This window comes from Salvelinus alpinus, chromosome 9, assembly GCF_045679555.1.
Source record: "Salvelinus alpinus chromosome 9, SLU_Salpinus.1, whole genome shotgun sequence".
Lineage (NCBI taxonomy): Eukaryota > Metazoa > Chordata > Actinopteri > Salmoniformes > Salmonidae > Salvelinus > Salvelinus alpinus.
This window is the reverse complement of record NC_092094.1, coordinates 49,343,752-49,368,866: the sequence shown is the minus strand read 5'-3', so window position 1 is coordinate 49,368,866 and position 25,115 is coordinate 49,343,752. Positions and strand designations below refer to the sequence as shown.

General features: G+C 46.5%; 1 protein-coding gene across 4 annotated transcripts in view; it reads right to left on the bottom strand.

Annotated features, from left to right (window-relative positions):
• Positions 1-1,633: 1,633 nt before the first annotated feature.
• The window catches only part of dusp8a (dual specificity phosphatase 8a), a 69,999-nt gene continuing 46,517 nt past the window's right edge, over positions 1,634-25,115 (bottom strand). For 3 of the 4 annotated variants that reach the window (XM_071326504.1, XM_071326503.1, XM_071326505.1), the window contains exons 4-7: positions 7,130-7,290; positions 6,675-6,834; positions 6,160-6,283; positions 1,634-5,416 (exon numbers count right to left, since the gene is read on the bottom strand). In XM_071326504.1, the coding sequence (XP_071182605.1) occupies positions 4,186-5,416; positions 6,160-6,283; positions 6,675-6,834; positions 7,130-7,290 (1,676 nt within the window). In that variant the 3' untranslated portion in view covers positions 1,634-4,185. Of the gene's footprint in view, positions 5,417-6,159; positions 6,284-6,674; positions 6,835-7,129; positions 7,291-14,993; positions 15,696-25,115 lie in introns of those variants that run through there. The other variant, XM_071326506.1, reaches the window with a different exon arrangement.

Sequence of the window (25,115 nt, the reverse complement as noted above, 5' to 3'; positions counted from 1 at the left end):
TTTGTTACCTATGCATAGTCACTTCACCCCCACCTACATGTACAAATTACCTCAACTAGCCTGTACCCCCACACACTGACCCGATGCCCCCTGTATATAGCCTCATAATGTTATTGTGTTACTTTTTATTATTACTTTTATTTGAGTCTATTTGGTAAATACTTTCTTCTTCTTGAACTGCACTGATGGTTAAGGGCTTGTAAGTAAGCATTTCACGGTAAGGTCTACACTTGTTGTATCTGGCGCATGTGACAAATCAAGTTTGATTTGATTTCAAATGAACTTATCCTCTGCAATCAGAGGTAACTCTGGGTCTTCCTTTCCTGAAGCCATCTTCAAAGTTCTTGAAATTTTCCGGATTGACTGACCTTCATGTCTTAAAGTAATGATGGACTCTTTGCTTATTTGAGCTGTTCTTGCCATTATATGGACTTGGTCTTTTACCAAACAGGGCTTCTGTAAACCACCCCTACCATGTCACAACACAACTGATTGGCTCCACAACGCATTAAGAAGGAAAGAAATTCCACAAATTAACAATGCACCCCTGTTCATTTAAATGCATTCAAGGTGACTACCTCATGAAGCTGGTTGAGAGAATGCCAAGAGTGTGCAAAGCTGTCATCAAGGCAAAGGGTGGCTACTTTGACACTTTTTTGGTTACTACTCTGCGTCTCACAAAGACACGCCGGTTGGAACCAAAAATCTCAAATTTGGACTCATCAGACCAAGGACAGATTTCCACCAGTCTAATGTCCATTGCTCATGTTTCTTGGCCCAAGCAAATCTCTTCTTATTATTGGTGTCCTTTAGTAGTGGTTTCTTTGTAGCAATTCAACCATGAAGGCCTGATTCCTGCAGTCTCCTCTGAACAGTTGATGTTGAGATGTGTCTGTCACTTGAACTCTGTGAAGCATTTATTTGGGTTGTAATCTGAGGTGCAGTTAACTCTAATGAACTTATCCTCTGCAATCAGAGGTAACTCTGGGTCTTCCTTTCCTGAAGCGGTCTTCAAAGTTCTTGAAATTGTCCGGATTGACTGACCTTCATCTCTTAAAGTAATTATGGACTGTCGTTTCTCTTTGCTTATTTGAGCTGGTCTTGCCATAATATGGACTTGGTCTTTTACCAAATAAGGCTGTCTTCTGTATACCACCCCTACCATGTCACAACACAACTGACTGGCTCAAACTTATTAAGATGGAAAGAAATTCCACAAATTAACTTTTAACAAGGCACAACTGTCTATTGAAATGTGTTCCAGGTGACTACCTCATGAAGCTGGTTGAGAGAATGCCAAGAGTGTGCAAAGCTGTCATCAAGGAAAACAGTAGCTACTTTTTTTGTTGCTACATGATTCCATATGCGTTATTTCATAGTTTTGATGTCTTCACTATTATTCTACAATGTAGAACATAGTACAAATAAAGAAAAACCCTTGAATGAGTAGGTGTCCAAACCTTTGACTGGTACTGTATGCGTATGTCATGTATTGTTGTGATAGTGCAGCTACGATGTTGAAGACACATTTCCCTTAGGGATAAAGACAGTCTGGTCATGGCTTTGTTTTGTCCTACAGCTGTGTACCACCAACCCCAAGAAGGACTCACGTAAAACCAAAAAAGAGACAGAGAACAGTTCATATTTTTGTAATGTTTGCATTTTTGTCTCATTTTCACAAAACAGGTAAAGGGGAAGGAAAAGCCTTTCAGTGGAACCTGAGGTATTTTGCGTCAAGCAGCCTAAGGTATCAGGATTTTCTTTTCAAAACTTACCTAAACTCACCAATGTTCTTAGATACGTTGCTATTTACACAACATAATGATAATTATATAATAATAATAATAATAATACATCAATACCAACAATTATAGCAATCGGGACAGCCTGCATCTTCTCTTTAACATGTTTTTAAATAATTATAACATCTTTTAAAAAATATAGAGAGTAGAAGGAAAGGCTAGGAAGAGAACTGAACACTGGAAATCCAGGTCTGACCTTACAGCAGCACAAAGGTATAGGTCAAAGGTCAAAGTTCGCCATAGAGAAAAGATAACCGAAGAGAAAGAAAACACATATGCGTATATCATAAATAAATAGACGAATCTCGCACCAGGAGAGCAATAGCATTCACTCACCTCTGAATCACAACAAATCCATTCTAGTTTCATCCCTTCCATTTTCTTTTTATCATACCTTTGGAAAATAAGAGTGAGCGCGATAGAGAGAGCGAGGGAGTGAGGGGGACATGCATTGTGCTGATGTGCAAGCAGTTTTGTATCCTGCTCCGGGCTTGGCTCACTGAAAGATCCCCTGAGAACAAACGAAAGGTGGCGGTTGTATCCTTGTGTGTGACTATGTGTGTGTGGAGGGGGTTTGTTTCAGCTTTGGGCTCCTCTCATATCCCAACACTGTGTAATTCTCTGTGTGTGTGTGTCTGTGTGGAAACTAGCCAACAGAATGAGTCTAGCGCTCTTAGGTGGATGTCTCTAATATTGTCAAATGTCTGGATCTACTTGCATATACCAGTAGTTGTTGTCATTAGCCCTCGAGAAATCAACAGTCCTTCCTGCAATAATTCTGCTCTTTAGAAGAGTACTGGGTTGAGTAAAGTTCTTCAGTCTCCTCACACTAACAGTCTCCCAGTAGATATCCTAATAACTGCAGGAGCCCACAATCACAATAAATAACATCATAAATACACACAACTGAAGAGTCAACACAGTGAGCACAAGGCGTGGAAAATATGTACTTTCAGCGTCTTCTCAATGTCTTTTCAACCCAAAATACATATTTTGTACGTCTTTTCAATGTCTTTCAAACGTTTTGTGCTCATAGGGAAGTAGCTAGGAACCCCTCAGATGACTGTTCTTCAGCATACCACACATCTGGTAATATCACCAGGGGTTAGAGCGTGTTGGTACACTTAGGAAGTGGATGGGATACTTGTTTTTGAAGAGAGTGACAGAAAAGTGCATTTTAACGTCAGATGAAACCCAAAATACATCACTCTCCCTCCAAATAATGAACATCACATATTGCTTGCTTGTAGTTTTGTGTGTGTTGTTGTATGTGTATGTGTTTCATAAATACCATTCAACAAAAACTGAGATTAACAGAGGGAAAAAGTCCACAAAACATTATTATTTCTCATTACCAGAATGAACAGATAAAATAAATTAAAACTATGAGAAAAAATGTTGATTAAAAGTCCATTAAAATTGCTATATATATTCATATAGTATTTGTCTGTCTGTCGCCAGCCACTCTGGAGCATGCTCAGTAGAGGCTGGAAGAAGGGGGGCATGGGTGGGGAGTATACATGGAGGGTGGGGTGTGTGGAGTGAGCCATGCGTGTACAGAACGCCACTACAGGGAGGTCGTAACTTAGACCTAACCCCTCCCCACCGCCCCAAACCTCCGTCACGTCACACCGTTTAACACTGGAAACAAGGGAGCAGACGAGGATTGTGGGAAAATACACTGTCAGTCTTTATCGGTCACTATGAGTCCTCATGAACCATGATGGGCTGACACGCCAACATGGAGGATCCTTCATTGTTTTGATGCAGTATCACCGGTATAGTCTCTCAGTAGACTCTGAATAGTATCTCACTGCAGTGTGATGTGGTGTGTCTCTGGGGTACATAGCGCTTTCTAAGTCTTTTTAATGAATGGTGGGGCAGACTGAGCCATGCTGGGGTTCACTGGGGCTGAAGTCAAGCTTTAGGAGGAAACCGCTTGGCTATACGCCTCAAATGACACCCTATAACCTAACTAGTGCTATACTTTTGGTGACATTTGTTCAAAAGTAGTGCACTATATGGGGGATAGGGAGCCCTTTGTGATTTGCCCCAGGGTCCCTTTTCATCTAGCTGACACCATACAGAAGAAATAGTCCATAGTTCAGTGTCAGGCCCCACAGCCTCCATCTTCCCCAGAGTTTCTCTCTTCAGAGCGTTGTTTGGTAGTACTGTAGATGTACAGTAGTAGTAAATTGACAGTTGAACCTCATGTCTAGTCACAGAAACTCTCTGTCCATTTGTTTGTCTTCTCAGAGTTTGAGTCTTTAACACGGTCTGCGTAGGGATTATAAATCTCCCCCCTCTGTCCTCCCACCTCAGGTCCATTTGCCCCCCTCCCCCCCTCCCTGGGCGAGCAGGTTGTGGTCCGGAGTCCGGTTTGTCAAGATACCTCGATGATCTCCATGCTCCCGGAGAAGCTAGACTGCTTCCCAATCTTCCCCAGCTCCTCCCGGGAACGTGTCTCGGAGATGCCCTCCTCAAACTCCATCTGACAGCTGCGCCGCTTGAACTGCTTCTCGTTGCTGTTGGAGCCCGTCCCGTTAGCAACGGTCGTCGAGGAGTCCCGCTGTGATGATGATGCTGACGACGACGCCGTTTTGTCCCGCGGCACTTTCTCCCGTAGCCGCACCCCTTCGCTACACCCGAACGCCACGTACGCTGAGCTGCTTCCGAATCGCACTTCCACCCCTCCTCCACCGCCTCCTCCGAGTTCCATCCCTCCTTCCCCTACCTCTTCTGCCCCAAAGTACCAGGGGGTGTCGGTGGTAGGGGTGACTGGGGTGGTTGCCTGGACCGTGTCTCTGTGTTTGGTCCACATGGTCCCAGATCCCATGGTGGGCAGGGAGAGAAGCATGGAGCCCTTCAGGCTGTCGTCCAGGCTGGGGCTCTTGTGGACGGGCAGGGAGCGTCCCAGAGCCAGGCTGAGGGACTGGGGGTGTGGGAGGTAGGAGTGGACCGGGGAGGTGCTTGTGGATCCAGCTCCACCAGATCCAGAGCTGTGCTTGGCTTTCCTCCTGGGCCTGGACAATGAGGGACCTCCAGAGCGAACGCCCCCTTCACTGGGACCCCCGACGCCGAGACCTCCGATGCTGCCGCCGCACCCCGGGGAGGGGAAGGGCGACTCGGCTGAGCCAGGGCTGTCCGGGGCGGGAGAGAACTGGGGACAGATGCCGTTGACAGGGGGGCTGTCCAGTTTACACAGCTTGGGCACATCCTCGGAGTGTGTGGGCGTTGCCAGGCGCGGGCAGTGGGGGCTGCTAGGGGAGTACACAGACTTGATGTCCAGGGAGAAAGAGCGCTTCAGCCGGTTGGTGTCCAGGATGCGCTCGGCCGACAGGTGGAGGCCGTTGAAGCCCTGCTGGAGGGAGGTTGGCGAGGGGAGCTTGGGTTCTGAAGGGGTCGGGGGCTCTGCTAATGAAAAGTCATGATGACCGTTGACCTCTGAACCTGAGCTGACCCCGTTGACCTCTGAACCCTGGGATTGACCTTTGCCCTCAGAGGTCTTGTCATCCGACAGCGCTTGAAGGAGCCGCAGCCCCTTCTCGAACTCCAGCAGCTGGCCCAGGAAGTTGAAGTTGGGCGATATCGAAGGCCGCCGGTCCTTCACAAACCTGGTTAGGGGGGAAAAAAGTAAGCGAAATGTTAGTTCCAGTTAGAGTTGGGGATCCAGTTTCAAAATAAAGCAATACAAATATTTTATAAAGTTCCTCTAAGCTACTTCCTGTGTGAACATAATATTGATTGTTGGGTTGCATGTTGGGTTGCATGCAGGGATACTATCTCCTTCCCCAGAGTCAGATGAACCCGTGGATACCATTTTTATGTCTCCGTGTCCAGTATGAAGGAAGTTAGAGGTAGTTTCGTGAGCCAATGCTAACTAGCGTTAGCGCAATGACTGGAAGTCTATGGGTCTGGCAGATACCCATCGACTTCCAGTTATTGCGCTGACGCTAGTTACTAATTGCGCTAGCGCTAGTTCACAACTTCCTTCAAACTGCACACAGAGATATAACAATGGGATCCATTAGTTAATTTGAGTCTGGGGAAGTAGATCAAGGGGCTCATCGCCAAAATCCTGAAGTATCCCTTTAAGTAGCAGGTTACCCCCTGATGAACTGGTGTGAACTAACTGAAAAGATGATCCTAGGTCTATCTTCTCCGGACAACACCGCTAGTTCCTATTGTACACTGTTGTACAGTTCCTCTGGCAACCATAACAATTTCATTTCTCACGACTGGGGAGTAGAGTTGACTGTCTAGCGTTTCCTCAAACACTGAGGCGCCTTTTTCAAAGACGCTGCAACTTAAGCTCAGCTGGAGCGAAGGGGAGTGTCGGGGGGGAGAGAGAGTGTACCTGTAGGCGTCATCCGATGACAAGCCCATTGTCTTCATGATGTATGCGATGGCGATGGTTGCCGAGCGTGAGATTCCAGCCAGGCAGTGCACAATGACTCTGCAGTTTGACACCTTGGCTTTGTCTGTTGGGAGGGGGGAACAAACACGTGTGAACACACACAGCTGTACACAACACCCAGGAACAGTTAGTCAGAACAGAGAGTCCCGAGAGAATGGAAAGCCCATTGAAATCGATCCGCCACTTCCTGTTCAGCACTGGGGGGGTCGTCGCCATGGCGATTAACATGGCTTTGTGAGTGTCTCTATTGATGCAGTTTATTGTATGTGTTCAAGTACCACTTGTGAAAGCAAGGAGAAGTGTATGGTGCTGTACATTGTGATTATGTGATATTTTGAATATGAGGGCTGTTTCACTATGTCGTGTGACATACACTACCGTTCGGGCTACTAGTGCATATTACCGCTGCATATTCTCCCGCACGTACAAAAGACACCCAGAGAATCTTGACTTACCGATGAATTCATTGGTTTTCTCCAGCCAGGGCAGTAGCTTCTCGCAGTAGTTGTCGTTGACGGGGATCCGCATGAAGTGGCTCTCGCCGATGAAGTCAGGCTTGGGACAGGTGTTACTGGCATTCAGCACGTACGTGATGCCATTCTGAACCATCAGGTCCTACAGACAGACACAACGAGAGACACAGACTGTTAGGAAAGGCAATAACAGACCGAAGAATTGACAGCAAAGGTAACACTTAGTTTCTGCTCACAGTCCCTCTACTCCGATTCAGAGTGTTCAATAGTCACATGTATGGGGTTGCGGGTGTGATTGCAGGGTACATGCAGGACTAGTGAAATAAAATAATGGAAATGGTCACGTAAAACAATATGAATATAAATAGCACTACAGACATAATAACAACTGTGGCCTTGATGAATAAATAAATGTCCCTTCTCTGCTATGGGCTCACCTTGTTGAGGACGTCTTTCTGCGATCCCAGGTAGAGGTGTGGTAGGATGCGTGTGGGGCCTACATTAGCTACAGGTAGGCAGGGCTGTGATATGCTCATAGGCAAAGCTGGCTTGCCCTCACACAGCCCGGGGAAACAGGAGGAGAATGCAGCAAAGCCCCCTACAGGAGAAGAGAGAGAGAGAGACAGAGGACAAAAACATCAGTTATACTCTACAATACAACTTTCCCCAAATTGGCAAAACGTTTGGGAGCCCCTGCATTTGGTTCAGCCGCACATACAGAACTCACGACTCAGTACACGGTATCTCTTGGTGCACTGAATCCCCTTATGTTACAAACGTGTGTTCCAACAACATCGCCTAACCATTTGAAACTGTGGACATATTGTAGATAACAGTTGGAGCTAGAACGTGAGATAGTGCCTCTGCTCCCAGATCAGTAGGAAAACTTTCTCTGCCGCATCTTTGACTGGAGGTTAGTTTGGCTATTGGGCGCTGAGGAATGTGTGTAGCTGGCCCTTTAAGAGCAGGCGGATCCACTTTTGGCCTGTGTGTGCGTTAGTGTGTGTTAGATACTGTGTGTGTGTGTGTGCGGCTCTGTTTCCTGCATGAGCTCATGTCCTGTAGCAGAGAATTGCGTCAGGGCTGGGGAATGAGAGAGGCCACAGGTGCAGGGCCAGCACAGAGGCCCAGTAACATCCCCCTGACGACCGCGCAGTACACGCGCACACAGACGCACACTTACACGCACACAGCATACAAACGCACACACATGCGCGCCCAGCGCGCACACAACCGCACAGTACACACACACACACACACACACACACACACACACACACACACACACACACACACACACACACACACACACACACACACACACACACACACACACACACACACACACACACACACACACACACACACAGTCGTTTGTACAGAAGCCTGCATACACATGCAAAACCACACAAAGACAATCTTACACAATCTTGCTCACTCTCGCTTTCCAGGTCTGACTCACACACACACACGAACAAACACACACTCACTCATCATTACTCTGCATTACCACGGTTGTATAACTTCTGGGCGGGGCTAAGGGGGGGGAGGAGAGTGAATGACCTCGCCGAGCAAGGAAAGGTGGGAGGGAGCGAAGAGAAGGAGGAGGGCTTCAAGGAAACCCTGAGCCCCAGCCGAAGGATTAGAACCTAATCTAGGTTCTGTCCTGCCTGCCCCAATCTGGCCTACTGCCACACACACACACACACACACACACACACACACACACACACACACACACACACACACACACACACACACACACACACACACACACACACACACACACACACACACACACACACACCAAAGTGCTGCTGTGCTGAATATGGGTCGTAGTGGAGTCAGTGAGAGCAGAGTGTATTCTGACCCACTGATAGGCAGGCAGACGTCGGGCTATATCTGGCGCCCGTCTCTTTAAGAGTAGAGAGGAGGAGAGAGGAGAGGATTGAGAGGAGGGCCTGCCTGTTTCCAGCTATTAATGGCAACCAGGGCAAAAGGATGACATCACCTCTCCACATGCAGTCGGCAGGCAGAGAGAGAAAGTCCGCAAAACAAATGAAGAAAGAGAGGGACAGAAAGAGTACGATCTTACTACGACTAAGGGAGTCCCCTCTTCCCTCAATTAGCACACTTGCTTTCAGCAGTAGTCTACGACTGCACAGATATAATAACTTCTGGAATAGTCCTCACTCAGAACCACCCTTCCTCCATATGCACTTTATTCACACGGCATAGAACAGAACAGTGGAAGGAAGGGAGGGAAGGAAGGATCTCTTTCAGGTTGTTCTTTGAAGGATCTCTTCCTGGTTGTGCTCATGCTCTCTCTCTCTCTCTAAGCTCCCTTGACCGAGGAAGGAGTGTGTTCCTGAAAAACAGGAAAACCCCACGTCACGTAAGAAACATTTCCTTTTTCAGTGGAGGACATTTGTCAGAGAGTTGTTGAGAGGATCAAGTCAGCCTGGGACAGTGGGTGTTCCTTAGCTAGTGCTGCCTTTATGCAAAACGACCTACTCTCCTCCTCAGGTACAGAGAGCAGAGAGCAGAGATAACACAACAGGATTGTGTACCCTGGGTCTATTGAGGGCTGTTTCAGCAGCATTATGTCAACACCTATCAAACACACACACACACCACTGAGCTGTCCAAAGGTTTTACCGTGGGCCTGCGCTGTGTTCGTTGGCTCTCAGTCAGCACTGATAACACACACACACACTCACTGTCACCGGTCACCTGACCTTCAGACTTAATGTTGCTATGGTAACCACACGGGACGATGTGGCCCGACCGTTGGGCCTATTGTCCCTGGGGTGCTGTCACTATGGGAAAACCCACCATGCGCGCACACACATATATAGAATGCCCTCATACACACACTCTGAGCACCCTGATGATGTGCCAGAGAGACATGCAACTCACATCCCACAAAAAGTACCGGATGACACATCTCTCCATTCCAATCCAAACACGCGTCATTGAAAATACCCATGACACACTCGGGTCCAGCTGTCTGATGCGATGACATCATAAAGTCAAGTGTCTGTAAGCGCTGAGAAACACAGTCCCAGACCAGGTCTGCTTCCCAAATGGCGCCGCATTCCCTATGCAGTGCACTACTTTTGACCCGGGGCCGAAAGTAGTGCACTGCATAGGGAATAGGGTGCCATATGGGATGCACCTCACACCAGACAACAGCCTGTTCTGGTTGAGGCTCGTGTTCCACTTAGTTTCTGGCTAGAACAACTGCTCTAGGACCAGTTTCCTGTCCCCCCAGGGTCTCACCTTCCCCATTATCAGCTGAATAGCTAAACTGACCCTGGCTGTTGAGTAGCCACCTTTCAGTCTGGTAGCCAACTCACTGGGCACGGGGGAAAGAGGGCACTGTGTCGCTCGCCATCAGCTTCAACAGCCAGTGTTGACTTCCTTTTTCCTCTCCCTCACATCCCGTCTCCTCCGCTCCGTTATGTCATGCGTTTTATTCTCTCCTCTCTCGGAGCGCCCCGGCCCTCCCTTGTTTACCGAATGGTCTCTCTCTCCCTTTTCCCCTTTGTTTCTCCATCCCTCCACAGGGAACTCTTAGGGAGAAGTAGGGTAATGTTCACACATCGAGATGCCACACATATGACTGAATTTCATAGAGAAATACGTGTTGATAAGTGTAACATAACATTTATCAATGTATAGTTGAAGACAGAAATGGAAAGCTTGTATTTGTAGCAAGTTCATGGGGACAAAGGATCCCTTTTCCACAGAACACATGGCTTGTGTGTTGCCATATCTTGAAAGCAGCACACACGCTTTTCCACCAAAACAAATCACATTCTCCATTACTACAAACAGTCTCAGTTATGATAAATAAAAGGTCTGTTTGTATGGCCTGAAATCACTGAGATATTGACTGAACACAGAGAGTGAGAGAAAGAGCCTGTCTGTTAATTTACGCTGTTGGTACTATTGAATGGCCCTCAAAACCAAACCCCCCCAAAACCAAACCCAGCATTATGACTTACTGGAGGGGAACACACACACGCAGATATGGGCAGTATTTCTGTTGTATTTGAATTACTTCTGAGTATTTAGTATGTTGTATTACACTGGGCTGAACTACACTCCAGTGCATTTTTTGATAGCTGTAATTTGTATTGTCAAAATACCAAAAACTTGTATATACCATATATTTCTATACCATATATTTTGTGGCCCCCTTTCACACCCTACATTAGTATCAAAAGTCTGATAAGAGCGTCTGATAAATAAACGAAGTATACATGTACAGTGGGGAGAACAAGTATTTGATACACTGCCGATTTTGCAGGTTTTCCTACTTACAAAGCATGTAGAGGTCTGTAATTTTTATCATAGGTACACTTCAACTATGAGAGACGGAATCTAAAACAAAAATCCCGAAAATCACATTGTATGATTTTTAAGTAATTAATTTGCATTTTATTGCATGACATAAGTATTTGATACATCAGAAAAGCAGAACTTAATATTTGGTACAGAAACCTTTGTTTGCAATTACAGAGATCATACGTTTCCTGTAGTTCTTGACTAGGTTTGCACACACTGCAGCAGGGATTTTGGCCCACTCCTCCCTACAGATCTTCTCCAGATCCTTCAGGTTTCGGGGCTGTCGCTGGGCAATACGGACGTTCAGCTCCCTCCAAAGATTTTCTATTGGGTTCAGGTCTGGAGACTGGCTAGGCCACTCCAGGACCTTGAGATGCTTCTTACGGAGCCACTCCTTAGTTGCCATGGCTGTGTGCTTCGTGTCGTTGTCATGCTGGAAGACCCAGCCACGACCCATCTTCAATGCTCTTACTGAGGGAAGGAGGTTGTTGGCCAAGATCTCGCGATACATGGCCCCATCCATCCTCCCCTCAATACGGTGCAGTCGTCCTGTCCCCTTTGCAGAAAAGCATCCCCAAAGAATGATGTTTCCACCTTCATGCTTCACGGTTGGGATGGTGTTCTTGGGGTTGTACTCATACTTCTTCTTCCTCCAAACACGGTGAGTGGAGTTAGACCAAAAAGCTCTATTTTTGTCTCATCAGACCACATGACCTTCTCCCATTCCTCCTCTGGATCATCCAGATGGTCATTGGCAAACTTCAGACAGGCCTGGACATGCACTGGCTTAAGCAGGGGGACCTTGCGTGCGCTGCAGGATTTTAATCCATGACGGCGTAGTGTGTTACTAATGGTTTTCTTTGAGACTGTGGTCCCAGCTCTCTTCAGGTCATTGACCAGGTCCTGCCGTGTAGTTCTGGGCTGATCCCTCACCTTCCTCATGATCATTGATGCCCCACGAGGTGAAATCTTGCATGGAGCCCCAGACCGAGGGTGATTGACCGTCATCTTGAACTTCTTCCATTTTCTAACAATTGCGCCAACAGTTGTTAACTTCTCACCAAGCTGCTTGCCTATTGTCCTGTAGCCCATCCCAGCCTTGTGCAGGTCTACAATTTTATCCCTGATGTCCTTACACAGCTCTCTGGTCTTGGCCATTGTGGAGAGGTTGGAATCTGTTTGATTGAGTGTGTGGACAGGTGTCTTTTATACAGGTAACGAGTTCAAACAGGTGCAGTTAATACAGGTAATGAGTGGAGAACAGGAGGGCTTCTTAAAGAAAAACTAACAGGTCTGTGAGAGCCGGAATTCTTACTGGTTGGTAGGTGATCAAATACTTATGTCATGCAATAAAATGCAAATTAATTATTTAAAAATCATACAATGTGATTTTCTGGATTTTTGTTTTAGATTCCGTCTCTCACAGTTGAAGTGTACCTATGATAAAAATTACAGACCTCTACATGCTTTGTAAGTAGGAAAACCTGCAAAATCGGCAGTGTATCAAATACTTGTTCTCCCCACTGTATATGTAAAAAGGAACAATCGTGCTGAGTACTACTCTGATAAGCGCCGTCACGAAACGAGGCCCATGACAATACCCAGTGATCCAGGGTGATTTTTGTATTTTAAAACACACCATACATGTATTTGAATTAGGTACAATACTTTGCAAAAGCATCTTATTTTGTTTTAATACATTGGTCTTTCGGGTGTTTTTGTAGTTGCATTTTGTAATTGACGCCCATCACTATGCACACGCACGCACGTACACTCCCCCTCCCTTCTCCACCCCGGGGGAATTGATTTGTCTGCCCTCCCTCCCTCCCTCCCTCCCTCCCTCCCTCCCTCCCATCATTCATATGGGGGGAGACATGACGCCATCCTCTGTGCCCCTCCAGCTGTCCCCTCTGCTCTGTAGGGGACATTAGCATTTCAATGTGTGTGTCCCCCCCCTCCCTCTCCCCACTATGACATCATTGCACACATGCCCCACTCCACTCTGCTCCACAAAGAGTCTGCTAAAGCAGCAGGGGGCCAAGCGTAGCCACTCGATCAGCGTGTCACAAAGGACAACAAAATTGCAATGTAGCGGATTGAAGGGCAACCAGTATCTATCTGTTTGTGCCTATGTTATGTTTATGGTAGCGTTAGCATGTGGCTATGTGTGTTTGAGTGTAAGTAGTGGAGGTGGTTTGTAGCAGCCAGGCAGCTTACTTCCTGAGGGCAACACAGTCTGAGAATAACCACCATGGCACTAACAACACCTCTATTGAATAATAATAATCATTTGGTGGGTGCCTATATTTGTCCCTTTTCACACATTTACAAGTGTGTATTAATATATTGGTATTGCAAATGTTTTTTTTTGTTGCATATCCCACTCTCCCTGAGAGACCCTCGGAGAGTGGGGTCACGGCCAGAGTCTGCCATTATCAACAGCGACCCTGGAGCAATTAGGTTTAAGTGCCTTGCTCAAGGCCACGTCAGCAGATTTTTCACCTTGTCGGCTCGGGGATTCCAACAAGCGACCTTTCGGTTACCGGCCCGACGCTCTAACCCCTCGGCTACCTTCCGCTCATTTTCAACAGGTGATGACAAACGTGTAATTGTCTCTATCTTGACTAACGAGTTTGACTGCCTTGAAGCCATTGCACAGCGTGAATAGGACCAGGTGTGGAGTGCTGGGCTCACAGCACTGAACCAGTTCACAGCACTGAACCAGCTCACAGCACTGAACCAGTTCACTGCACTGAACCAGCTCACTGCACTGAACCAGCTTACTGCACTGAACCAGCTCACTGCACTGAACCAGCTCACAGCACTGAACCAGCTCACAGCACTGAACCAGCTCACAGTACTGAACCAGTTCACAGCACTGAACCAGCTCACAGCACTGAACCAGTTCACAGCACTGAACCAGCTCACAGCACTGAACCAGTTCACAGCACTGAACCAGCTCACAGCACTGAACCAGTTCACAGCACTGAACCAGTTCACAGCACTGAACCAGCTCACTGCACTGAACCAGCTCACAGCACTGAACCAGCTCACAGCCCTGAACCAGCTCACAGCACTGAACCAGTTCACAGCACTGAACCAGTTCACAGCACTGAATCAGTTCACAGCACTGAACCACATGCAGAGCATACACACTCTCCAGCACATCTAATATATAGCTACACACACACACACACACACACACACACACACACACACACACACACACACACACACACACACACACACACACACACACACACACACACACACACACACACACACACACACACACACACACACACACACACACACACACACACACACAGTGACACCTCGACATTGTCTACTCCTGCTGTGTGAAATGTGTAATATAAAACACCTGGCACCCACAAATCGATAAAACTGTCAATGCAGAAGAGAGAGAGAAAGAGAGGAAAGAAAGAGAGAGTGGGAGAACCAGAGAGAGAGAGAGAGAGAGAGAGAGAGAGAGAGAGAGAGAGAGAGAGAGAGAGAGAGATAGAGAGAGAGAGAGAGAGAGAGGCAGAATGTGAGAGAAAGGGGCCTTTGTGATAGTTTTACATGTCAATGACCACAGGCAGAGAGAGTGAGCACTATGTCACGCTGCAGAGCTGAGCTTTCTCTCATCTCTTTCTATCCCTCTGATAAATCCCTCTATTCTGCTTGTCCATCTTCTCTTTCATTCTCTTTCTTCAAGCCTCTGCAAATCCCAGACTTCAAGGGATGCCTGGATCTCCAGTAAGTAAGCCATACCCCCATACCTCAATACTGTTTTACCCACCTAAACCCCTACCCTTGTACCTTGTAGAGTTGTAACCCACAACCTCTGCAACATACCCCTTGTGCCCCCAGCTCCCCCATAGCCCAATACACCCATGTGAGGGTCTCCCCCCCCCACAAAGCCCCCCAGCCTGGGTCAGTACACACCTCGTAACTCCCTCCCTTCTTTGGTCCTGCGGACTCTGATCTTCAGCCTCCTGTCTGACTCCTGCAGGACAGGCCAGAAACAGTCCTCCGCCGGGGCTATGACCACGTCCAGAGGCATCGCCCTCAACACGCTCAACATACACGCGTTCTGGTGTGCTCAGATCTGGTATACACTGACTGGACGTCCAGACCGGGGGAGTCCCCCAGGAATAAGTAGAACGGGTAAACAAACAAATCACTTGGTTCCCGAAAAAGGTCCAAAACTCGACACCACAAAGTCCCGAGTCGTCACTACTCACACTGGTGGTATCTACTCAACTCAGACGGTCCCCAAGTCCAAGGAGCAGAACCTTAGTCCCAGAACTCAAGAGAATGGACGGAACCCGCTAACAGAAAGCAAGCTACTCCCAAACATCTGTAGATGTACTGTCCACAAGTTCCACAAGCCAGTTCTAGAACTCATTCAGATCAAAATCCACCAAGAATGAGATGTATCCTATAATATCTAACAAAGCCATAGAGATCCAGCAGTATTTTGAGGAATAATAAAATGAATAACTATGGAGAAAACAAATGGTGGTCATGTATCTGTATCTCTCTCTCTCTGTCTGTCCTGTGCTGTATTGCCTGCAGTTGCTACAGTGTGTCTCTCCGTGCCTTCTCTCCGTGTGTGTGTGTGTGTGTGTGAGCCCACAGCCAGAAGAGCAGTACCCTATTGTTGTGCTGCTTCGCTCTCCCAGTCTCTCATTTGCTCACACTCCTCCCCCTCCCTCTCTCCCTTTCCTCTGTATAGAGGATGACGTAGTTGTTCTCTCTTTCCTCTCGCTCTCGCTTGCCCGGGGAGGGGGGTGGGGGTGTGGGGGGGGGGGGGGGGGGGGTGAGTGAATGAGCTCACTTGCCGTGAGCTAAGACTCTGACCCCATCCTCTCCTCTCCCTCCCTCCCCTCCTCCCTCACATGGTCCCTCCCTCCTCCTCCCTTGCGCCCTCCTTCCCTCTCTTGTGGAGCCAGCGCTCTGTCATAGCTAATGTCTAAGGCATGTAACCACATTCCTTACTCACCAGACAAATATGTGGCTACCTCAGGGGCCTAGCGAGCTGGAGCAGAGAGAGACGGCAACTACTGCTCAATGGGTTTTAGCAAAATACACTGTGTCTCCGTGTGTTTGTGTTTAATTAAATAGTGTGTGATTTATAATGTGCAGTGTGTGTGCATACAACAAGTAGGAGATATCACTCCCTCTGAAACACATCACTCAATCTGCCTTGGCAACCCACACACTCAATGCCTGTGTGTGTGTGTGTATGTATATATGTGTGTGTGTGTGTGTGTGTACACACTAACATTCAAAAGTTTGGGGTCACCTAGAAATGTCCTTGTTTTTGAAAGAAAAGCACAATTTTTGTCCATTAAAATAACATCAAATTGATCAGACTTTACAGACGCCTCACAAGTCCTCAACTGACAGCTTCATTAAATAGTACCCGCAAAATACCAGTCTCAACGTCAACAGTGAAGAGGCGACTCCGGAATGCTGGCTTTCTAGGCAGAGTTCCTCTGTCCAGTGTCTGTGTTCTTTTGCCCATCTTTTATTTTTATTGGCCAGTCTGAGATATGGCTTTTTCTTTGCAACTCTGCCTAGAAGGCCAGCATCCAGGAGTAGTCTTTTCATTGTTGACTTTGAGACTGGTGTTTTGCGGGTACTATTTAATGAAGCTGCCAGTTGAGGACTTGTGAGGCGTCTATTTCTCAAACTCGACACTCCAATGTACTTGTCCTCTTGCTCAGTTGTTCACCGGGGCCTCCTACTCACCTTTCTATTCTGGTAAGAGCCAGTTTGCACTGTTCTTTGAAGGGACTAGTACACAGCATTGTACCAGATCTTCAGTTTCTTGGCAATTTCTCGCACGGAATAGCCTTCATTTCTCAGAACAAGCATAGACTGACGAGTTTCAGAAGAAAGTTATTCGTTTCTGGCCATTTTGAGCCTGTAATCGAACCCACAAATGCTGATGCTCCAGATACTCAACTAGTCTAAAGAAGGCCAGTTTTATTGCTTCTTTAGCCTTTTAAAATGATAAACTTGACTTAGCTAACACAATGTGCCAATGGAACACAAGAGTGATGGTTGCTGATAATGGGCCTCTGTACGCCTATGTAGATATTCATGAACAAATCTGCCGTTTCCAGCAACAATAGTCATTTACAACATTAACAATTTCTACACTGTATTTCCGATCTATTTTATTTTATTTTAATGGACACATTTTTTAAAATGTTCTTTCAAAAACAAGGACATTTCTAAGTGACCCCAAACTTTTGAATGGTAGTGTATATATACATACATATACAGTACCCGTCAAATGTTTGGACACACCTACTCATCCAAGGGTTTTTCTTTATTTTACTATTTTCTACATTGTAGAATAACAGTGAAGACATCAAAACTATGAAATAACACATGGAATCATGTAGTAAGCAAAAAAGTGTAGACTCTTGAAAGTAGCCACCTCTTTGCCTTGATGACAGCTTTGCACACTCTTGGCATTCGCTCAACCAGCTTCACCTGGAGTGCTTTTCCAACAGTCTTGAAGGAGTTCCCACATATGCTAAGCACTTGTTGGCTGCTTTTCCTTTACTCCGCGGTCCAACTCATCCCAAACCATCTCAATTGGTTTGAGGTCGGGTGATTGTGGAGGCCAGGTCATCTGATGCAGCACTCCATCACTCTCCTTCTTGGTCAAATAGCCCTTACGCAGCCTGGAGGTGTGTTGGGTCATTGTCCTGTTGAAAAACAAATGATAGTCCTACTAAGCGCAAACCAGATGGTATGGCAAATGTGGAAGGGCCACCAGAGGGCAGGCTGGGCTCACGGATAGTAGCCCAACAAGGCATGTGGAGACATTGGTGGAGAATGCGGGCATTAGGTGGACGAGTGACACAAGGATAAGTGAGTAAATCAAGATTCTTCCAGTAGACCCGGAGGAACCATTCAAGAACGATGGACAACGCCCTACTACAACAGTTGATCACGGCACAGCAGACAACCATAGAACTCCTGCAACAACAGCTGAGCCGGCGAGAAGAACCTAGAGTGAAGCCAAGAGCGGCTGCTCACGCCATCTTACCTCGTCTCTCCAAGGAGGATGATATCGAGGCCTTCCTCATGACCTTCGAAAGGACGGTCACCTTGGAAGAGTGGCCGCCCACAGAATGGGAGAGCGCATTAGCCCCTCTTTTGACCGGGGTGGCCCAGGAAGCCTATTTTGACCAGGATTCCCGCGAAGCTGCGGACTATGTGCGACTAAAAACCGAGATCCTGTCCCGGTACCAGCTGACTGCCAGAGATAGAGCCGTAAAGCTCCATCAATGGACCTATACGGCTGACCAACCCGTCTGTGCCCAGATCTTCGCACTAATACGACTGACGAAACAGTGGCTGGAACCTGGAAAGGGAGTAGGACATGTGATAGAGACCCTCGTAGTGGACAAGATATTGAGGGAATTACCCAGTGACTTAAAAAGAGTTGTGGGGCAAGCCAACCCGTTGTCAGCCGACGACATAGCCCAGGCGGTGGAAACATATCGATCTACAGGGGAGTTGTTAAAAAGTGACAAGGAGGAACGGAAGGATTCTGAAAATCCCGTACCACGACTCACCCCGGCAGGTCTGCCACCGAAACGTCCAAACCCCCTCCGGAGGTGGGAGAAGTCATCCCCCACGCAGCAGGGTCAGTGTTATAAATGTCAGTCTCCCGACCATTATGCCCCAAAATGTCCTAGCAAGAACGAGTCCATGGTCACGGAGTCATCGCTGCCCATCCCCACACATCCCGGTTCGAGAGGGCAGGATCAACACTGTTGGTTAGCAGAAATAGCCCCAACCCCAGAGATTCCGGTTCGAGTAGAAGGACAAGATGTGGTAGCCATTCTCGACTCGGGAAGTATGGTTACGTTAGTAGAAAAGCGGATGGTGACCTCCTCCTACTATTACCCTACCGTGAATCTGTCTATTCTCACTCCGAAAGGAAGGTGTACAGTCAGGGCAGGGAAAGTACCCCAGCTGAAGGTGCCATTATTGATCGGAAGAGACTGTCCCCTATATAAGGAGCTTCGGCAGATTACGTTATGCACGGGAAGAAGGGGGACAGGAAAAAAAAACAAATCCAAGCCTGAGGTAGTAGTCCTACAAGGAGACGTTGCCGCGTCCTCGTCCTCTGGAGCAGAGGAAGAAATAGCGACCCAACGTTTACGACAGATATTCCAGGAAACCACCAATGAAGACACCTGCGAAGGGTTATACACGACGCAGAAAGGAAGGAGCAACCAGGCGCTAAGGGATATATTTGAAGCACCATCCGAGGACGGTACCTGGAAGGGATTCCCCTCGGTCACCCCTGGCGGGGATGGGGAACAACCTCCACACCCCTCTACCGAGGTCGACCTGCCCCAGGAATTAAAGGGACAGCTCGGCACCTCGCAGCATAGAGACCCAGACATAAGGGAGGCCATGAGGAAGGTGAAGGTGATCGACGGGAGGAATGTCGACAGATCAGGTGAGCCCCCTTTCCCTTACTATGCAATCAGGCGGGGTCTCTTATATTGGGTCGTGCAACGAAGGGGGGAAAACCAGGAATTACTAATGGTTCCTAGACCATACAGGGATACAGTCCTACAGTTAGCCCATTCCCACATCCTAGGAGGACACCTGGCACGGGACAAGACTATCGACAGAATCATGCAGAGATCCTATTGGCCCCGTGTCACCCGGGGTGTGGCCAGGTATTGTAGGACATGTGATCAATGTCAGCGTACAGCCCCATGGCCACACCTACGTAACCCTTTGATTCCTCTCCCCATCATAGAGACCCCCTTTGAACGCATAGCTATGGACTTCGTGGGACCCCTCCCAAAATCCTCCAGAGGACATGAGTACATCCTAGTGGTCGTAGATTACGCTACCAAGTTCCCAGAGGCCATACCCCTGCGTAACATGTCGTCAAAGGGAATTGCCAAGGAATTGTTCATGATGTTCTCTCGGGTGGGCCTTCCCAAGACGATCTTAACCGATCAGGGAACCCCGTTCATGTCCCGGTTGATGAAGGACTTGTGTTCAACAGATACGTACAAGCATATTCCACCCTCAAACAGACGGGTTGTGCGAACGCTTGAACAAAACGATTAAAAGCATGTTGAGAAGAGTGGTGTCCCGAGATGGGAAAAACTGTGACATGCTTCTCCCACACTTAATGTTTGCCCTGCGAGAAGTACCCCAGGCGTCCACTGGATTCTCCCCGTTTGAATTGCTCTACGGCAGACCCTGTCGAGGGATCCTCAACAACCATGCCCCTTTCGATCCACAATAGAACATATTACCCTGATGAGAGACCGCGTGTCGGCAGTGTGGCCCATAGTAAAGGAGCATATGGAGAAGGGGCAAAGGACACAATGCCGGGCCTACGATAAGTCCGCGACACCCCGTGAGTTCACCGTGGGAGAGAAAGTGATTTTTTTGGTTACTACATAATTCCATATGTGTTATTTCATAGTTTTGATGTCTTCACTATTATTCTACAATGTAGAAAATAGTAAAAATAAAGAAAAACTCTTGAATGAGTAGGTGTTCTAAAACTTTTGACCAAAATTTTTGGCACCCTTGACAAAGATTTACATTTTTTTAAATAATATCAATGCTGAGCTATATTGTATGCTACATTTATTTGGGAAATTATATTATTTTATACTAATACACTTGCTCAGATAAAGAGATTTTGTTTAACAAGAAATACACATTTTTAAAAAAGGTAAAAATTATTGGCACCCTTGTTTTCAATACTCCAGCACCCTTCCCCTTGCAAGAATAACAACAATGAGCCTTTTTCTAAAATGTTTTATAAGATTGGAGAACACATTGGGAGGGATCTTGGGATGGGCAACTTTGATGGGGTGGGAGCCACAAAAAAATCTGAACTCATCATGAGGGGCCGTTCACGGGTCTGTGTACCCAAATCCATACCCACAGGTCAGAGCTGGCCTTTTGGGGGCCTTAAGTAAAATTGTGTTGCGCCCCCCCCCACCTTGCAAGCAAAACATTTTAGCGGCCCCCCCAGAAGTTTTAGAGTACATATACTGCAATTCTACACAATTTGCCATGGGGTGTAGAGAAGATATTGCAGTTTTAAAGCAACTTTGCTGGTATTCTACATATTTTGCCATGGGGCGGAGAGAATACTTTGCAATTGTATAATTCATTTCATGCAATTCTACGCAGAGAACATTTAGCAGTTTTACAGGTCATTTCTTGCAATTCTAGTCATTTTGACATACAGTACGTTCGCAGTTTAGAATATGATATCTGTGAGAGCGACTAACAAAATCAATGGGGGGCCCCCCGGTCGGTAATTTGACCATGATTACTACAAGTTTAGATCACTGGCTAGACTAATTTACCAATCTTAAAATTGTTAGCTGACATGAGCTAATTGAGTGACAGTCAGTGACTGAAAAAACAAGCGATAGACTGCTGATGCCAACCAAATTATGAAATTGCACCTTGTGTATTCTACTATTCTAGATGAATCCACGGACCTACAAAAGGGGGGCCCAGTTGCCCATCCCTGTCTTAGACCATTCCTCCATACATAATCTTTCCAGATCCTTGACATCCCTTGTGTGTACTTATGGACTTCCCTCTTCAATTCAATGCACAGGATTTCAATAGGGTTCAAGTCCGGAGACTGTGATGGCCATTGCAAAATGTAGATTTTGTCGTCAATTAACACTTATTTTTTGCAGATTTTGATTTGTGCTTAGGGTTGTCTTGCTGGAATATCCACTTCTGGCCAAGTGTCAGCCTCCTAGCAGAGGCAACCGGGTTTTGGGCAAAAATGTCCTGGTACTTAGTAAAGTTCACTATGCCGTTGACCTTAACAAGGGCCCTAGGAACAGTGGAAGCAAAAATAACCAGCCCCATAACATCAAAGATCCACCACCATATTTTACAAGAGGTATGAGGTACTTTTCTGCATACGTTTCTGTTTTTCGACGACAAACCCACAACTGGTGTGCGTGGTCAAAGATCTTCATGTCATCTGACCATAGCACCGCCTGGAGTTTGCTAAACGGCATTGGCACTTGGATTGGAACTGGTGTTATGGTCATATGACATGAAAATAGAGCTCTTTGGCCACGCAAAGATCTCTCCCGATGTCTCAGTATTTTAAAATACTCAAATACACAGTATTACATTTTTTTTTTTAAATACTCCCATGAATTTGAACCAGATCTGTTTGGTATTTGAAATAATGGATTTGGAAAAATACTTTTGCAAATATTTTAAAACAGTGGGTTATGTATAGTATTTTAAAATACTTCCAAATTCTTCCAATAGAAACATTATTTGAAAAAAACTCAAATACACAGAAAAGTATTTAAATAAAAAATGTAATATACAGTACATTTATTTGAACCCAGGTCTGGTGTGTTGTACAGCACACCGGTAGGTACTGGAGTGTATGGGAAAAAAAGAGAACATGTCAACATGTTTTGAATTCCAGTATGATTACATCATCTTGTGTAAGTATGTTGCCTGAATGCAAAGACAGAGATAATGGGTGTATGCGTGCGCGATGAGCAATTGCTCCACATTTCCTGCTCTGGCTCTTATCTTAAGCGCCTGTGTTTGCACGCACACACCAGTAATAAGCCACAGTCAGAGCGGTCTCAGAGCTTTACGTTTGCATCACAAACATTACCTTGATCATCAAGCTAAAGTTAATTGAGTTATCATCACCTTAATCATACGATTCAAACCTCTCCTCGGGGACCCCCAGACGTCTCAAATGGTTTTTGTAGCCCTTAACTAGCTCGCCTGATTCACCTAACCAAGGGCTTGATAAGGAATTTGAATCCGGTGCGCTACCTCTGGGAAATATCAAATACATGGAACTGCTGTGGGAGGAGAGGAGCGGTTCGAAAACCCCTGATCTAGATGATCAAACTAACGCCATCACCATTCATTGTCTTCATGTAGGATCACAGAACTGTAAATATACTACATTGTTGCAGTGAAAATGGTTAACTGAATGAGCTACATTGTTCAGTTTCGTTTTTAGCCTGCTAATAGTTGAGGTTAGGATTGGGGCAGGGCAGACTGGTCCCAGATCTGCGATTAGAGTCCAGTTGTTGCTCAAGTGGCTGAGCTCACCTCATGCTATAAGGCTGTGAGTGATTTAGTGAGTGACTACAGTGCGGGAACAAGCAGTAGGTAAACATCTGTAGTCCACGTGGTGAGTGAGAGAGAAAGAAGGACTAGGTCAATTGGAAACAGGCCATGCATCTTCTTGGAGAATCATCACTCATCACACACACACCCTCAATTACACGTACAGTTGAATTCGGAAGTTAAATACACCTTAGCCAAATACATTTAAACTCAGTTTTTCACAATTCCTGACATTTAATCCTAGTAACAATTCCCTGTCTCAGGTCAGTTAGGGTCACCACTTTATTTTAAGAATGTGAAATGTCAGAATAATAGTAGAGAGAATGATTTATTTAAGCTTTAATTTCTTTAATCACATTCCTAGTGGGTCAGAACTTTACATACACTCAATTATTATTTGGTAGCATTGCCTTTAAATTGTTTAACTTGGGTCAAACTTTTCGGGTAGCCTTCCACAAGCTTCCCACAATAAGTTTGGTGAATTTTGGCCCATTCCTCCTGACAAAGCTGGTGTAACTGAGTCAGGTTTGTAGGCCTCCTTGCTCGCACACGCTTTTTCAGTTCTGCCAACAAATGTTCTATAGGATTGAGGTCAGGGCTTTGTGATGGCCACTCCAATACCTTGACTTTGTTGTCCTTAAGCCATTTTGCCTCAACTTTGGAAGTATGCTTGGGGTCATTGTCCATTTGGAAGACCTATTTGCAACCAAGCTTTAACTTCCAGACTGATGTATTGAGATGTTGCTTCAATATATCCACCTAATTTTCTTGCCTCATGATGCCATCTATTTTGTGAAGTGCACCAGTCCCTCCTGCAGCAAAGCACCCCCACAACATGATGCTGCCACCCCTGTGCTTCACGGTTAGGATGGTGTTCTTCCGCTTGCAAGCCTCCCCCTTTTTCCTCCCAACATAACGATGGTCATTATGGCCAAACAGTTATATTTTTTTTCATCAGACCAGAGGACATTTCTCCAAAAAGTACAATCCTTGTCCTCATGTGCAGTTGCAAACCGTAGTCTGGCTTTTTTATGGCGGTTTTGGAGCAGTGGCTTCTTCCTTGCTGAGCGGCCTTTCAGGTTATGTCGATATAGGACTCGTTTTACTGTGGATATAGATACTTTTGTACCTGTTTCCTCCAGCATCTTCACAAGGTCCTTTGCTGTTGTTCTGCGATTGATTTGCACTTTTTGCACCAAAGTACTGTAACGATCTGGGTGTCGTGGGTGTGAAGTCAGGCGCAGGAAACAGAGAGTTCAAGGTAGTGCTCTTTAATGCACACACGGCGGACATAGGCCACCCCACGAAACACTGGGTGCTGAAAAACAAATGCCCCAAACACGGGCACTAAAACAGTCCAGCAAAACCCACGAACAGGAACAAACACGTTCGTCTCCAACATACACAACTGTTACCATAAACAATCCCGCACAAAGAAACAGGCGGGCCGGCTGACTAATAAAGCCCAACTAATCACCACAAACGCATAACAGGTGTAACCAATAAACAGACAAGGAGGGGGAGGAAAGAATCAGTGGCAGCTAGTAGGCCCGGCGACGACGACCGCTGAGCGCCACCCGAACGGGAAGGGGAGCCACCTTCGGTCGGAGTCGTGACAAGTACGTTCATCTATAGGAGACAGAACGCGTCAGAATTTGCGTACTATTGTTTGTACAGATGAACGTGGTACCTTCAGGCGTTTGGAAATTACTCCCAAGGATGAACCAGACTTGTGGACGTCTACAATTTATTTTCTGTGGTCTTGTCTGATTTCTTTTGATTTTCCCATGATGTCAAGCAAAGAGGCACTGAGTTTGAAGGTAGGACTTGAAATACATCCACAGGTACACCTCCAATTGACTCAAATGATGCCAATTAGCCTATCAGAAGCTTCTAAAG